This window comes from Notamacropus eugenii, chromosome 6, assembly GCF_028372415.1.
Source record: "Notamacropus eugenii isolate mMacEug1 chromosome 6, mMacEug1.pri_v2, whole genome shotgun sequence".
Classification (NCBI taxonomy): domain Eukaryota; kingdom Metazoa; phylum Chordata; class Mammalia; order Diprotodontia; family Macropodidae; genus Notamacropus; species Notamacropus eugenii.
In genome coordinates, this window is record NC_092877.1 from 60,351,274 (window position 1) to 60,369,311 (window position 18,038).

At 39.9% G+C, this 18,038-nt stretch overlaps 1 protein-coding gene across 2 annotated transcripts in view; it reads right to left on the minus strand.

Annotated features, from left to right (window-relative positions):
* Positions 1-18,038, minus strand: part of EVC (EvC ciliary complex subunit 1) — a 151,297-nt gene that overhangs the window by 48,997 nt on the left and 84,262 nt on the right. For both annotated transcript variants that reach the window (XM_072620196.1, XM_072620197.1), the window contains one exon: positions 17,824-17,922. In XM_072620196.1, coding sequence (XP_072476297.1) covers positions 17,824-17,922 — 99 coding nt within the window. The remainder of the gene's footprint in view (positions 1-17,823; positions 17,923-18,038) is intronic.

Here is an 18,038-nt window from a genome sequence, read left to right on the forward strand (position 1 = left end):
TGCCCAAGAATTAGTGTTTTGGCAATGTTTCATCCAACCCTTGGAAATGCTGATTTTCTGTCGGGAATTGGTTTGGTATTGATCCCTCTCTTCTTTGAGACTGTTTTTTTACAAAATTACTTTGGGGTACTTGAACAAATGTAATTGAAGAGTTGCCTTCTCTCATAGGCTTTTATAAAGCAACAAAAATGAAAGCAGCAAATTAAGATGACAGTTCATTTTTAAGTCTATAAAATAGATTGGGTGCTATTATTTCTAATAAAAAATGGTGAAGGACTTTGACTTCCAATGTGAAACTGTTCAATGGTTCATTCTTTTTACTATCCTTTGATAAGCAAGAAAATGCATTTCTTTCCACTTTTAATTCTGACATTTTTTTCCACTGGGTAAATATTGATTTTCTGTCTTGAATAGAGCTAAAATTAATTTGTTTTATTTCCTACTTGACTGCCTCAGCATCTTTGAAATGGCCAGGGTAGCTCTGGGAAGATGAAGACTGAGAATAGACTTTTGCCACACGACTCAAAGCATCTATTAATAGAAGCACAGTGTCTAAAACGAAAGAGGTGATAGTCCCAGTGTCCTCTGCTTAGAGAGATCACTTCTGAACTGTTGAGCACAGTTCTGGTCACCACATTTTAGGAGGACATTGACAGCTTGAAGGAACATCCATAGAGTGGTAACTAGGGATGATGAGGGAGACTGGAGACCAGACCCTATGAGAATTAGTTTAAGGAGCTGCAGATATTTAACCTGACAAGAGACTATTAGGAAGGATAGAGGGGGAAAGGGCCTGATAACTTATTCCTAGAGAGGAGGAGTGACTTGCCCAATGTCATACAACTGGTAAGAGAATTAGGTATTAAGACTTAAAATCAAAATCTAGTAAACTCTCCACTAAACTGCACTGCCATCCTTTTCCCCAGAAAGTAACAGATAGAGAATATTTCACGTCTCCTGGCATACAGACAGCCTGTGCTCTGTCAGGGATATGTATGGAGAACTGTCTCAAACATCTAGGAGGGATTTGGCTAGATAATCTCCAAAGCCATATCCAGTTCCCAGAGTCTATGATTTTAATTAATTAATTTCATTGCATCAATTTATTTAATTTTACTTATTTACATTTTTAAAATTTTATTTCATTAATTTAATAATTTCATTATTCAGCAAATCCAACTAGCTACAGAACATTTCTAAACTTCCTCAGAAAGTGGTAGGAAAAATGTGGCTCCCTAAACAGAACCGACCTGTTTATTAGGCTACTCAGAATGACTGCATGAGAAAACTCTTTCAGCAAATGCTAGTGGTAGAGATATGTTGGTCAGAATTGGTCTGGCCTATCTCAGTGTCCATGGGAAGTGCTTACTACAGTTTGGCTTATTCATTCAAATGCCAGTGCCTTAGGCCTGAGAACCAGGACAGTAATTTCTTGAAACCTCAATCACTTTTCCTTTCCTATTCCAGAGAAGAAACTGATGGGTCCAGCTTGGATATTCTATTAAATGCAGGGAGATAAAAGTCTGAAAGAGAAACAGTATGATGTTATATAACGAGTGCTGGACTGAGAGTCAGAGCATTGGGTCTGAAATTCTGTATCTGCTAATTACTAGCCATGTGGTCCAATTATATCTATTCTCTGGGCCTCATCTGTAAAAGGATGGGATCAGACATTGCAATAATAATAATAGTAATAAATAATAAAAGCTAACACAGCCATTACATTACACAATCTATTCTTTTCTATCATCCTATCCTATCCTATATTATACTGTTATACTGTCATATTATATTGTATTGTATTACATTGTATCTTATGATATGATATATTATTATACAGCACTTTAAGATTTGCAAAGAATTTTATAAATATTTTATCCTTATAATAGTCTTGGGAGGTAGAGACTACTATTATCTTCATTTTACAGATGAGAAAACTGAGGCAGAGTAAGCTCAAGTGATTTGCCCATGGTCATAGAGTTTGTAAGTGTCTGAGTCAGGATTAAAACTCAGGTCTTCAAAAGTCCAGGTCCATCCCTCTATCCACTGTGCCCACTAGCTGATGATTAAGTTCTGCTACAGTTCAAAATCCTATGAGAGCCACAAAAGGAATTCGTTAAGCAATCCAAAATTATTTGCTGAGGAGTCTATGGGCTGGTCCCTAAGCTTGGTGGTTTGGGGTTTTAAAAAATGAAGGAGACATGGTCCATGTACTCATGGCATTCCCATTTTCATAAAAACAACAGATATATAGTCATAACATTCACAGTCTCGGTGTAGTTGATAGAGATGACCTTGAAGCCGGGATGACATTGTTTCAAACCCTGCCTCTGACAGATACCAGCTGTGTGACTCCAGGCAAGTCCCTTTCCCTCTCAGTGAAAGAAACTCCCTAAGGTGGCCAGCCTGCATTGGTGGAGGCAGTTTCTCCACTTGGGAGTTCCCTATACCAATGAAATGAAAAATTCAATTCCCATTCTAATTAATAATAATAATGATAGTTTTCATTTCTTTAGCACTTTATGATTTAAGATAAGGTCTACATATAACATCTGGTTTGATCCGTAAGGTAGATAATTACCTCAAATATTATACTGATGGGAAGACTCATTGGGAGTGTTTCAGTGACTTGCCCAGAATCACATGATTAATAAGTATCTGAGGTAGCATTCACACTTCAGTATTCCTGGCTCCACATCTGGTTCTCTCTCTGCTTTGCAAAATTAATTACTTTAATATTTATCAAATGTTTACAATACTAATCTCAGTGAGTCTTCACAGTAAACATATGAGGAAACCAAGTGATAAGTAACACGTCCAGTCACATAGAAAGTCCGTGTCAGAGTTTAGATTCAAACCTAGATCATTCTGACTCCTAGTCCAATATCATATACACTATTCCGCATCATCAATATGTCATAAGAGAGGTAAGGCACACAGAGTCATTCACAGATAACTATAGCAGCCTGGATGTGCCACATGAGCAGGTCAGACCGTAAGTGCGGTAGAAATCTGGAGAAGGGAAAAAAACAGTGAAGGCCATGAACTCAAGGACAGCTTCAGAGAGAAGACAGCACTAGGGATGCCACTTGATAAAAATAAAGTTCAGCAGAAAGAGAAAAGGAGAGAAAACATTCAAGGCAGGGAGTGCTGCATAAACACAGGTAAACAGAAGTGTTTTCAAGGTGCAGTGAGCTGGTCAATGAGGCTGCCTTGGGCACCTCAGGATTGACTCAGGAGAATAATGACAGATAAGAAGGTTGTACAGCCCATGGAAGGAACTGGGAAATGGAGTATTCATTTCTTTAAGTAAAATTATACTTTTTTGTTAGTAATCTGAAGATGTTAGGTTGCTCATTTGTTTCTTCTGCCTTTCATCAGAGAAAAATGAATTCTTTTTCTATGAACATCATTCTTGATTCTTCTATAGACAAAGGGGTCAATTAATCATTTTTACATCATGTTAGAAGGTAACTTTAGAGGTGAACTAACCCAATCCCCTCATTTTACAGGGGAGGAAATTGAGAATGAGAAAGGTATATAATTTGCCCAAGGTTACACTGCTAATAAAATGTCAGAGTGGACACATTAAACCTCAGACTTCTTACTTCAAGCTTTGTACTCTGGGGGAGCTTGTTAACTCTTTCATGCTATAAGTTAGTATCTAAAGCAGTTTTGATCATGAAATAGTCACAGAAAACAAAAGAATTAAATGATTGGCAGACAAATCTATTAAACGAGAAAATGGGCATTCGATTAGGAACAACCTAGTTTTCTAATCCCAGTTTGAGAGGCAACTAGGTGGTGCAATGGATATAGAGGGGGACCTTGATTGAGCAGGACCTGAATTCAAATAGAGTCTCAGATTTTTATTAGCTGTGTGATCCTGGGTAAGTCACTTAACTTCTATCTGCCTCAGTTTCCTCAATTGCAAAATTGAGATAACAATAGCACCTACCTCACAGGGTTGGTCTGAGATTGTATAAAATGAGGTATCATATATATAACACTTAGCACAGTGCCTGGCACACAGTAGACATTTAGCAAATGCTTATTACCTTCCCTTCTGTAAGTTAGCTGTGTGACATTAGGTAAATCATTCCACTTTATGCCTCAATTCATTCATCCTTTCAACAGAGATTATGTCTGTTTTGTCTCCCTCAAAGAGATGTTGTGAGGAACAAATTAAAGTGAATTTTTGTTGCTATTTAGTCATTGTTTTAGTCATGCCCATCTCTTTGTGACCCCTTTGGCGTTTTCTTGACAAAGATAATGGAGTGGTTTGCCATTTCTTCTCTAGTGCATTTTATTGATGAGGAAACTGAGGCAAAAAAGGTTAAATGACTTTCCCAGAGTCACACAGCTAGTAAGTGTCTGAGTCTAGATTTGAATTCAGGTCTTCCTGACTCCAGGCATGGTACTCTAACCACTATGCCACTTAGTTGCCTCAAAGTGATTTGGCAAATATTTAGTAACACTTGATAGACTTCAAGGAAATTATAGTCTAGCAGGGGAGAGAAGGCACTGTCACAAGAACTGTAATGCCCCAAAGAAGAAGTGCATAGGAGAGATCCCAACCAAGAATGATCAGATGAACAAGTTTGAAGACATCAGGAAATATTTTATGGAGCTGGTGGTATCTGATAATGATAATGAAGGAAGGAAAGCATTTCACCAGTTGAAAAGATTGGGTGTTAAAATGTTTTCAAATGTAAGTAGGATACAATGGAAAGAGCACTGAATTTTGTCTGAAAAGACATTCTGGTTCTGATAACTTGCAATGTGGTACTACGTGAATCTCTTGATAAACCTTGATTTCCTCATCTAGAAAACGGGGACAATAATACATGGTTGTGGTGAGCAAAGTGCTTCATAAAGATTAAATTCCTAGAGAAACAGGAGTGATTATTATCCTAACTACCAGTAGTCCTCACAGACCAAGAGAAGACAAAGATACAAAGTGATCATTAGCATGTAACAAAATCAGGAAATCATACATTCTTCCCCTTTCGAAGTCAACCAAAGAACTGAAAAGAAGACAGGGTTTCTTTTTTCCCTAAAGACTATGACAATGGAAAGTAAAGCATTAAAAATCACTACTGCTGTTAAATCACAATATATTATTTCTTTAGCTGAGCAAAATAACCTGTCATTTGATGTCTTTAGCTGGATAACACAAATAGAAAAGTTGACATCTCATTAAATATTCCCTCATTTTCTCATTCTCCATTAAAAGAAATGTAAAAATTGACTTGCCTATCTCCAAAGTGAATTTCCTTTTAAAGGGAAATTCATGAACATTTTCCATATCCCTCAAGCTCTCCACTATGGTGTGAAAGTGACTCTATTGAAAGCTACATCAGTGAAGGAGAGGCTCCTTGCCCTAGCTGAAAAGGTCATAAGCCAGATGATGGACTGTACGTCTATCATCTGAGACCCAGACAATTTCAATTCAGTGAGGCTCATTACCATAGGGTTGGCTGCTAGATGATCAATTTTTTGATGAGAATGACTCAGAAAACTCTACTAAGGTATGAATTGTGTTGGACAGTTGTACTAAGGGTGGGATATGAGGAAGGAAGATTTGATTTGTGTCAGTTGAGAGAACAGCCACATAGATAAAATCATAAGCCTTCTGAAGTTTTAAATTAGTTACTATAGATTTTCCCTTTTCACTCTATTTCAGATAACCGCCCCTGAGCTTGGCAAAACAACAATCCTTTACATTCACTCTCTGGATGATCTCAGCCTCTGACAAAATCACATAATTACTGTATTGCTTTGACCAGTACCAGGCGTTCTCTGAGCTCAGAGAAGTTCTAGTCATGAAGACCTGCTATGAATCAAACTTGTAACACTGTTGCTGTTGCCTCTCATTGTGAGGGCTAGAGCTGACTCTGCAAACACTGATATCAGGACTGATATCTCCCCACGTTGCCTTGGGTCCTCCCACTAGGGTCAGTGCCCCAGCACATGTGTCTAATCTGCCTCCTTGCATGCAAGTCATTTCCCTCACTTTGAAATTAAATTTCTATTTGATTCCTTATTCTCCTATCTCTAGTCTGTGTTCACATACTGGTTCCAACATAGCTATGTGAATATGGTGGATGTCACTTTTTTGAATCTCAGTTTCCTCATCTGTCAAATGGAGATACAGTTGACCCTTTTTCCCACCTAGGGTTGTTGTGATAATAGAAGAAGCCAAGAATGCACTATTAGTAGAGTTGTGGGCTGGTCCAACTACTCTGGATGGCAATTTGGAACTATGCTTCATAAACTATTAAAATGTGCATGCCTTTTGACCCAGTGATATTAGTACTAGGTCTATATCACAAAGAGATCAAAGATAGAGGAAAAAAAGATATATCTGTACAAAAATATTTGTAATGGCTCTTTTTGTGGTGGCAAAGACCTGGAAATTGAGAAGATGGGCATCAATTATGAATGGCTGAACAAATTACGGTATATGAATATGATGGAACATGATTTCAATGTAAAAGATGATGAAGAGGATGGTTTCACTAAAGCACCAGAAGACTGATGGAGTGAAGTGGGCAAGAAAGTGATAAGGACAATTAATACAATAACTTCAACATTGTAAAGACAAACGACTTTGAAAGACTTAAGTGCTCTAGTCAAAGCAATGATTACCCATGATTCCTAAAGACTCATGACGGAGTGTTTTGACTACTTTTCTTTTGATGAAGAGGGTTCTAGGGAAACAATGACATGCATATTGATGATTCATATGATTATGAATATTTCTTGTTTTTCTTTCTTTTTTCAAGTGGGTAGAGTGAGTATACAGTGGAGAAGATAAAATTGATTTTATTGATTAAAACAAGCCTTAAAAATGAATAAATTTCATGTTAAAATGTATAGTTCTGGAACCTAGACTGGTTGGATGGAGTTATGGACTGAGTTGCTACAAAATAAGGGGGAGAGAGATCTAGTTTAATCTTGAAATAAACAAGTTTGTTAGAACATATTACAAATGTTGAATCAATGGAACTGACCAAATACAGGGAACAAGGGGAAGTAGGAGTCCCTCCTGACTGAAATTTTAAGCCTCCCTTGACAACAATAACAGAAACTGGACAATATATTTTGAAATTGATGGCTTAGGAAGGAGCTACTATGTAGTTTGAAGCCAGAGGAATAAAGTTTGAATCCTGGCTTTTCTACTTATTATTTTCCTGCCCTTGGACAAATCATGTACACTCTTTGGGACTCAGTTTCATTGACTCTGAAATGGACTAGATGATCTCTAACACCTCCTCTAGCTACAACACAAATTGAGCCTCATTGAACGGTTAGAAATATTTCAAAGGTAAAACAGTTGGGCTTTGGTGATATATTTAATATAGAAGGGCAAAGGAGGAAAAATAAACATGATTCAGAGCTTTTGAGGCAACTGGAATCATTAGGAAGATGGTGGTAACCTTAATAGAAATATGGGAATAAGTTTGGGAAAAGAAGACCTGGGTTACTGCATTACTCTGAAAATGTCTCTAATGATTTCTACCTAGAAGACTGATTGTTTGCCATCTTAGCGTGCCAAATATACCTTTCCAGTTGTAAACCATATCAAGGCAACCCTTGATGCTATTACTGATCTACTGTGAAATGCCCAAGTCAGATGTTCTTGAAACTTAACATTAGAACACCCTATCCTACCAGTAGGTGAGCACAGATCAACCCTGGCATCTTATGTCCTGAAACTGAATAACACTTTTCTCTGAGTTCTGGGGAGCTTCTGTTGACCTTTAAGGAAATCTCAACACTTCCCTTGACAAGCTATTTAAGCATGGGATGACCTTTTCAATATCCATGATGTTTCTCTGCTCCATTTCCATTCTGCTAAACTTGTGGAAAACTAGCTGAGTATTATGAGGATTTCTCAGTACTGACCTGTAAATGCAGGCCCATGTGCCTACTGTATTTGGAATGTTTCAAACAAATCTTAGAAATGTCACAGGACTGCCTTCTTGAGTAAATCTCTAGGATCTTTCTTGATGGAACGAGCACTGGCCCAAGACCGGAAATCTTAAGAGTAGGTAATCCCTTGACCTCTACAGCTCACTTTTTTGACCTCTGCCCTGTCCTTATCACCCTCTACTGCCCACTAGAGTTATTCATGTACAAGTTTTATCCCCTTTACTAAAGTGAAAAGTCCAAAAGAGAAGGAATCTGTCAATTGATAAGTATCTACTAGATATGAATTATGTGTCAGATACTATGCTAGATTCTGGTGATACAAGTATTAAAGTTTGTGACCTTAAGCAATCACATCATTCTTATTTGTACCTCCTCCATTGCCTAGTACAATGCCTGGAACATAGTAGGTGTTCAATAATGTTGGAGACTTCGAATTAAACTGATAGCTGGTACCACCATAATTTCTGACAACATAAACTTAACATACTTGAAGCCAATCTGCATATTTCAGATGTCTCGGTCCTGATCATACCATTTGCAGTAAGCTTTTAGGGAGATGTCATTAAGAAAATAACTTTTGTTAGAAGCACTGAGTTTTTCCAGGGTAATTTGACCTATATGTTGTAGCCCAGTCCTAAATGTAATCATATCTTCCATTGGTAAACATCAATGCCATATTTTCTTCATATGCTATATAGAATCATACTGAGGGCCATGGTGGTGGGGGGATGGTCTTGGAAGAAGTATGGACACATACCACCTGTAATATAGGGACCAGGGACACAATTCAGAAGGTGGTGTCCAAGTATAGTCAGCGAGCCTCAAAAAACATCCAAATGATTTGTCTCGTTTGGGTTAAAACTCATGTTTAAACTACTCTGTTGGATGTATGTTTTCCTCAGGATGTGTAGTCCCTCTATCAGGCCACAGTGCAAACCTTCTACACCTTAGCCCTGCAAGAACCTTGACTTAGAATGGTCTAACCCCATCATTTTCAAATAAGAACACTGGTGTCCAGAAAGTGATGAAGAGCTTTGTCTATAATCACTCATGTGGTTAGGGGCAGAACCAGGAACAGAAATGATGTCCTTTAACTAAAATCCCACTACACTCTTCAGGACATTATGGGACCTCAAATGCAATACTTGTCCAGATACTGTAATCACTCCTTCATGAAGGATTTATCTGTCCTGCTAGGGGCCACCTCCAGGTGTCTTGATCTATATCTTGCCACTGGATCCAGATGGCTCTGGAGGAAAAAGTGAGGTTAGTAATTTTGCACAGCCCTGCCTCACTTAAATTCAATTCACTTGCAGGCATCACGCTCCTGATGTCATGGTCCTCTTCAATAATGAAGGACAAAAAAGCCCAATCGATTGAGCTAATGACCTTTCCCTGTTTTTTTTTTGGGGGGGGGGGGGGCGGGAAGTGAAGAGGTATTGAAGCAATTCATTAATGTTTAATATCTTGGTTCTCAAAAGGTTGTATGATTTTGCTGACTTGGTTGCTTCTTTCACTGAGGCAGATAGAAGCCTCTGTACTGGCCTTAGTAAATGGCCTTCGTGAACTGCTGTGGACAAAGCAATCTTTCGCTGGTGATTGTGCCTCTGATGATGAAGAATGTTTAGTGTGCTACATTTAAACTGTTCTACTGAGAGCCAGGCAGGGGTCTAATGCAATGCCCATTTTTTAATCAAACTCTGGTCACTAAATCACATCTTCAACACAGAAATTAGTCATGCTATGTTTACATCAGCTTATATTTTCTTGGTATAATTTTTATCCAAGTTTCCAACTGCAAGCCAGGTAACCTCTTTCTATCTGACTCCAGTCTCAGCTCAATTTTCACTTTCAGTATCTGTCTAAGACAGGGGTGGGGAAGTGCAGCCTTGAGGTCACATGTGGTCCTCTAGATCCTCAAGTACGGTCCTTTGACTTTTTGTCAAACTTCAAGTTTGGATTAAGTCAAAGAAATGTACTTGAGAATCTAGAGGGCCACATGTGGTCTTGAGGCTGCAGGTGTTCCATCTCTGGTCTAAGATATTGATATTGATAGATTCGAACTCAAGAGGTAATCTTGAACATGTTGAATTGAGATCCTCCTTGGAGGATTTATGCAAGAACATGAGCAAGGATGGTATAGGATGAACATGCCTGGGTGAATTATAACCTACTCCTGAGAATGGAGAGCCCTTACGGATAATATCCCACATACTTCAAAGTTTGGAAGCAAAAGTTGTTGTCTCAGAGTCGTTGTTCGCAAAGAGTGACTTCAAACTTGTATCTATAACATTCTTCCTACCATAATAGTAGCCATCAAAAATCATAACTGAATTGCAGTCAAAATGACTCTTCACACATGGAGAATATAGCTCACAAATGGCTGTGGTAGTTTTCTATGATCAACCTACTGTAAAATGAAGGCACCATTTCGAAAATCGTCCTTTTCATAACAATAGAAAAAATGTATATAGCATTTTAAGGTTGATAAACTGTTTACCAAATATTATCTCATTTCATCTCACCTACAACCTTGGGAGGAAGGTACTATATTATGAATTCTCTTTTAATAGACAGAGTTTGGTGACTTGCCCAGAGCCACAACAGCAATTAAGTTTCTGAGGCAAGATTTGAACTCAGGTCTGAAGGTTCAGTATTCTATCCACTGTACACGTAGGTATCTTCTGTTATAGGCTGAAGAATTCTGAGAGGATGTGATACAGTGATAAGAGTACATTATTTACAGTGGGGAGACGAGGATTTAAGTCTTCACTCTTAAACTTCCTTATGCGGCCTTAGACAGCTCATTTGGTTTTTTCATTCCATTTCTTCACCTCTAAGATAGAGACCATAATATGAGGACTCCCTGTCTAATAGGGTTACACTCTGTAAACCAATACACTATACTAGACAAATAGGAATTGCCGTTATCCTATGATGCAGCTTCATTTTTAAAATTCCAGCTCCAGTGACTGGGAGAATGGGAAAAGGGATACATTTGTACAAGATGGAATTTTGTAGAGCACCGCCTTGTTTTTTCCTACGGTCCGTACTATAGATGAGGCAGATTGGTGTCATGGAAAGAACTCTGATCCAGGTATCAGAAGATCCTGTGTCTGTCTTAGCTCTTGATAACTTGTTGGATTTTTGGAGGGTGCCTGAGCCTCATTTCCTACTAAAAAATATCTCTTAATTGCCTCATAAGTTTGAATGTGAAGATAAAATGAAACATGAGTATTTTGTAATGATGCAGTGTCTAACTGCGATTTGGTGGTGGGAGTATTTTTACTGACACAATGGGAGAAATGGGCACAACCATGTCATTGGCTTTTCTGCTTTCTAGATGGTAGCATCTCTGGTAGCAAAAATGGCACAGGACCAGGAGGCACATGACCTGGTATCTAGTCCCAGCTCACTATGACTTGGGGAAAGTCACTTCCTCTCCCTGGCCCTCAGTTTCATTGTCCATAAAAAAGGGAGGGGAATAGATAGATATTCCCTCTCCTGACAGAAAGCAGCATCTCCTCTTCCACACTCCACGTGCCTCAGTAGATAGCTCGTGAGTCACTCAGGTCAAAAATTTCATCACTTGGTGGCCCAGTCTCTGGTAACAAACCTTTGCGCATTAGCTAAGGTTGGTCTATGTACACAGAGTCCATTATCAGGGCTGTCACCAAATTCCTTCCTTCCTTCCTTCCTTCCTTCCTTCCTTCCTTCCTTCCTTCCTTCCTTCCTTCCTTCCTTCCTTCCTTCCTTCCACGTTTAACATTCATTTTCACAAAATTTTGGGTTCCAAATTTTCTCCCCATTTGTCCATTCCCCCACCCCAAAACACCGAGCATTCTAATTGCCCCTATCACCAATCTGCCCTCTCTTCTACCATCCCTCCCTTCCCTTGTCCCCATCTTCTCCTTTGTCCTGCAGGGCCAGATAACTTTCTATACCCCTTTACCTGTATTTCTTATTTCCTAGTAGCAAGAACAGTACTCGACAGTTGTTCCTAAAACTCTGAGTTCTAACTTCTCTTCATCCCTCTCTCCCCACCCATTCCCTTTGGAAGGCAAGCAATTCAATACAGGCCATATCTGTGTAGTTTTGCAAATGATTTCCATAATAGTCGTGTTGTGTAAGACTAACTATATTTCCCTCCATCCTATCCTGCCCCCCATTGCTTCTATTCTCTTTTGATCCTGTCCCTCCCTAAGAGTGTTGACTTCAAATTGCTCCCTCCTCCCATTGCCCTCCCTTCCATCCTCCCCCCCCACCCTGCTTATCCCCTTATCCCCCACTTTCCTGTATTGTAAGATAGGTTTTCATACAAAAATGAGTGTGCATTTTATTCCTTCCTTTAGTGGAATGTGATGAGAGTAAACTTCATGCTTTTCTCTCACCTCTCTTCTTTTTCCCTCCATTAAAAAGTCTTTTGCTTGCCTCTTTTATGAGAGATAATTTGCCCCATTTCATTTCTCCCTTTCTCCTCCCAATATATTTCTCTCTCACTGCTTGATTTCATTTTTTTTTTTAAGATATGATCCCATCCTATTCAATTCACTCTGTGCTCTGTGCTCTGTGTGTGTGTGTGTGTGTGTGTGTGTGTGTGTAATCCCACCCAGTACCCATATACTGAAAAGTTTCAAGAGTTACAAATATTGTCTTTCCATGTAGGAATGTAAACAGTTCAACTTTAGTAAGTCCCTTATGACTTCTCTTTGCTGTTTACCTTTTCATGGTTCTCTTCATTCTTGTGTTTGAAAGTCAAATTTTCTTTTCAGCTCTGCTCTTTTCATCAAGAATGCTTGAAAGTCCTCTATTTCATTGAAAGATCATTTTTTTCCCCCTGAAGTATTATACTCAGTTTTGCTGGGTAGGTGATTCTTGGTTTTAGTCCTAGTTCCTTTGACTTCTGGAATATCCTATTCCATGCCCTTTGATCCCTTAATGTAAAAGCTGCTAGATCTTGTGTTATCCTGATTGTATTTCCACAATACTTGAATTGTTTCTTTCTAGCTGATTGAAATATTTTCTCCTTGACCTGGGAACTCTGGAATTTGGCCACAATGTTCCTAGGAGTTTCTCTTTTTGGTTCTTTTTCAGGTGGTGTTCTGTGGATTCCTTGAATATTTATTTTGCCCTCTGGTTCTAGAATCTCAGGGCAGTTTTCCTTGATAATTTTATGAAAGATGATGTCTAGGCTCTTTTTTTGATCATGGCTTTCAGGTAGTCCCATAATTTTTAAATTGTCTCTCCTGGATCTATTTTCCAGGTCAGTTGTTTTTCCAATGAGATATTTCACACTATATTCCATTTTTTCATTCTTTTGGTTTTGTTTTGTGATTTCTTGGTTTCTCATAAAGTCATTAGCCTCCATCTGTTCCATTCTAATTTTGAAAGAACTATTTTCTTGGGGGGCGGATCTAAGATGGCGGAGTAGAAAGATGCACATACGCTACCTCTGAACCCACTGCCCACAAAATATCTGTAAAAAAAGAACCACTGGTGAATTCTGGAGCAACAGAAGCCACAGAACAACGGAGTGAAGGAGATTTCTGCTCCAGAGAACCTGAAAACCTCTCGCAAAAGGTCCCTTGCGCCCCGGGCCCAGAACAGAGCCCAACCCTGCCTTGGCGGCGTGGCGTGGAAAGGAGAGGATCTGAGCAGGCTTCAGGGACAGAATCTCCAGCGGCCGCGCGGGTCCCTCCACCCACAGGTGACGGGGGTTGGTGAGAGGGTCTGTTTGGCAGGTCAAGAGGGGTATGGGGTGCCCCCATAACTCAGGCCCCCTCGGGAGGCAGCAGTGGAGGCAGGAGCAGACCAGGGCTCCCCAAGCAGGCAGGAGCCCAGATCCATTGTTGAAGGTCTCTGCATAAACCCCCTGAGGGAACTGAGCCCGAGAGGCGGCCCTGCCCCCACCTGAGCACCTGAACTTAATCTCACACTGAATAGCAGCCCTGCCCCCTCCCAAAGCCCTGAGGCTGGGAAGCAGCATTTGAATCTCAGACCCCAAGCGCTGGCTGGGAGGATCTGGAGGCGAGGTGGGGGTGGAGAGGACACTCAGAAGTCAAGTCACTGGCTGGGAAAATGCCAAGAACTATTTTCTTCAGTGAGCTTTTGAACCTCCTTTTCCATTTGGCTAATTCTGCTTTTGAAAGCATTCTTCTCCTCATTGGCTTTTTGAACCTCTTTTGCCAATTGAGTTAGGCTAGTTTTCAAGGTGTTATTTTCTTCAGCATTTTTTTGGGTCTCCTTTAGCAAGGTATTGACCTGCTTTTCATGCTTTTCTTTCATCTCTCTCATTTCTCTTCCCAGTTTTTCCTCCACCTCTCTAACTTGATTTTCAAAATTCTTTTTGAGCTCTTCCATGCCCTGAGCCCATTGGGTGGGCTGGGATACAGAAGCCTTGACTTCTGTGTCTTTCCCTGATGGTAAGCATTGTTCTTCCTCATCAGAAAGGAAGGGTGGAATTATCTGTTCACCAAGAAAGTAACCTTCTATAGTCTTATTTTTTTTTCCCTTTTCTGGGCATTTTCCCAGTCAGTGACTTGACTTCTGAGTAGTCTTTCCACCTCTACCTCACCTCCAGATCCTCCCAGCCAGTGCTTGGGGTCTGAGATTCAAATGCTGCTTCCTAGCCTCAGGGTTTTGGGTGGAGTTGGGCTGCTATTCAGTGTGAGATTAAGTTCAGGTGTTCAGGTGGGGGCAGGGCCACCACACAGGGCTCAGTTCCCTCAGGGGGTTTATGCAGAGACCTTCAACAATGGATCTAGGCTCCTGCCTGCTTGGGGAGCCCCTGTCCACCGCTGCCCCCGCTGCTGCCTCCAAAGGGGGCCTGAGTTATGGGGACACCCCACTCCCCTCTCCACCAGCCTAAGAGACCCTCTCACTGACCCTTGTCATCTGTGGGTGGAGGGACCTGCGCGGCCACTCGGTGCCGTGCAGCCAAGGCAGGGCTGGGCTCTGCTCCAGGTCTGGTGTGCAATGGACTTTTTGCATGAGGTTTTCAGGTCTCTCTGGAACGGAAATCTCATCTGCTCCATTGTTCTGTGGCTTCTGCTGTTCCAGAATTTGTTGGGAGTTCTTCTTTACAGATATTTTATGGGCTGTGGGTTCGGAGCTAGCATATGTGTGTCTTTATACTCCGCCATCTTGGCTCCTCCCACCAAATTCGTTTCATAGAAAAGATACATAGATAAGGACCTGCCAGAGAAAGTCCTATCATGGAGTAACCCTGGAGAACTCAGGGTTGCCTCATGGTTCATATCCCAAACCTTGTCGAGGCAGGCCAGAACCTTGCTTACAAGATATGGGCATAATTGTGCTCCTCAGGCCAGTCTCTGATTCCATCCTACTGAGGATCTATGTCTTTGGAGACCCAATCTAACCACTGACTGTACAGATGTTGCATCCCCTACCTCCTTAACAGTCATAACTATTGAAGACCCGGAAAAGAAAGTACAACCCATGTCCTCAACACTATCAAATGTCAGGAATCATAATCATTTTATCAATAGAGATGAAATTAAAGAAGATGCATTACCAATCACTTTGCTAATACATAGGGCCCAAGCACCACTGGGGTTTTTAGTCTGCCCTGAAGCTGACTCCTTTTATGTGTGTTATCTCACCTATTAGAATGTGGGCACCTTGAGACCAGAGACTGACTCTTTTCCATCTGTACCCTTAGACCTTAGTACAGTGTCTACAAATAGCAAGTGCTTCATAAATGGTTTTCATTCATTCCCTTCTGGCTCTATTATATCTTTTATGACTCAAAATAGATAAAAGATGGGTAGTCAACATCCCCTTTCAAAAGAGATAAGAAAAGGAGGTGATTTCCACAATGTGGGCATGCAAAAGAAACCCATTTTGAGGTCCCTAAGGGCTTCCAATGAAATGACAAAATGGGCCCATGAAAACATGTCAAGTCTAATTTGAGTAGACAAGTTGACTCATGCTTTTGTATACACTTCCCACAAGACACCTACGCAGATGTACTAACATGCAAGTACGCCTTGTTTCTTCTTTTCACATCAACACCTTGCTCTTATAAAGTGTATTTCCAAATACCTTCTTCCTATATATAGATGCACATAATCCATCACTCACTCACATGTGGTACTTTCTGCATTCCTCTTTTTATGTTAAAATATGTATTTTATATTAAAACAAATTTTCAGAGAGTCAAGGTGGTGCATTGGGAAGAACAGAGTACTTGGAATAAGAAGTCTAAGAACAGAGTTCTGAATATCTCAGTCCCTAGGTAAATCACCTTGTCCATTTCTCTTAATGGTACTGCCTCAGTTTCCTCCTTTGTAAATTTGGTAAAATAACCACCCCCTTATTTACCTCACTGATGATTCACAGTTTCATACACATGAATGTTGATCACCGTTACTACTTTCATAACTCCTTGTGCCGTGGAGGGGACTCTGGGTTCTTAATGGCTACATCCATGATGTACAAGCTCTGGAAGTTTCTACCAAGCTGGCAGAGCTGGAAAGATTGCAAGTAAATACCTGACCAAGAACTAAATGCTTATTTCTAAAGGACCAACCTCATCTGCTTTGTAAAACTCATCACTAGAGAGTTGGTCAGGGGATAAGGATTTCTTTTTTTGACCACAGCCCTTCATAAAGATGGTGTATAGAGAAAATGTGAAATGTAGCAGAGGAGGGCATACTTACCCTGTGATGAATCATAGATCATGGGAAGCAATAAAAGGAAGCTAAGGGGTACAGTAGATAGCACACCAGTATTGGAATCAGGAGGATCTAAGTTTAAATTCAGTTTCAGACACTTACTATCTCTGTGACCTTGGAGCTGAGTTTTGATAGGAGCTCAGTATTCCAAGATAATTTTTTTAAGGAAAAAGAATATTCTAGGCGTGGGAATAACCTTCACAAAGGCTACATAGAGGAAACAACAAATAGGTCAGTATGGCTGGAACATAGCAAGGGTGTACCGTAGCTGGCTAAAACTGGCTTAGAAATTTTCAACATGAGGATTTACACCTGGGAAAATCAGCAAATGCTACAGATCAGGGCTTGATTTATTAGTACGATGATTTCCAGACTTAGTAAAGTTAATAATGCAGATTAAAATTAAATGTGTATCATGTGTATTTTTTTCCTGGAGTGTTGGTGGTTGAAAATATAACAGCACACCCCAGGAACATGTAAGGGGAAGTAACATGAAATAAGTTTAAGAAGGCATGTTATAACAAGACTGGTTGGAGCCAGATATAGAACATAAGATACTCAAGAGATCTTCAGTCTGGCCTGGAGCCATGGAAACCTGCATGATTCATTATTGACCTCTGTGGGCATTTCAAGGGAAAGTTTCTTCTTTTCATGAGTAGAATTGAGATTTAGAGACTAATAACATGAAACAAAGTATAAGAAACACTGAGACATTTTACATTTCTGGATGCCCTCTATGTAATCATCATTAGCACCATCAAAAACTCCCACTTCTATTACATGTTACACATCCATACCCATTCACTTTTTCTGTTATCTGGCTGTACTTACTGATTGCTCAGTTCTTTTGGTATTTCCTTTGTTAAAAGCAAAACAAAACAAAACAAAACTTTACATTAAAAATCATTCTCCTCATTCCAACCCTAGGTGGTATGGAACAGAAGCATTATTAATTTATGCATATCAGGATACTGAGATTCAGAGGGGTTATGTGACTTGCCCATGTGGTCACACAGCTAAAATATATCAAAGCTGAGACTTGAATCTTGGTTTCCTGAATCCAAGTGCTAAGCACTTCCCACTTTACCACACTGCCTTTTAAGAGAAGATTTTTTGGGGGGGGAGGGGAAGAAAATTGGTGTCATATGAATATGAATTCAAAGAATTTTCTCTTATGTCACAAATTTACCTGGCACAGATCAGTGACTGCTTCAGTAGTTTTAAAGTCATCCTCCTCTTCCAGATCATAACGAGTTAATCTCTGCTTTTCTAGGACTTTATGATATGCCTGAAATTAATATGAAAATAGATTCCTGGTGAAGACACTTGAAACTGTTTTCAATTTCAGAAATATGGCATTGTTTGTTTTTTATTCTTATACGTTTCTCCTTCCAAGACTGAAAA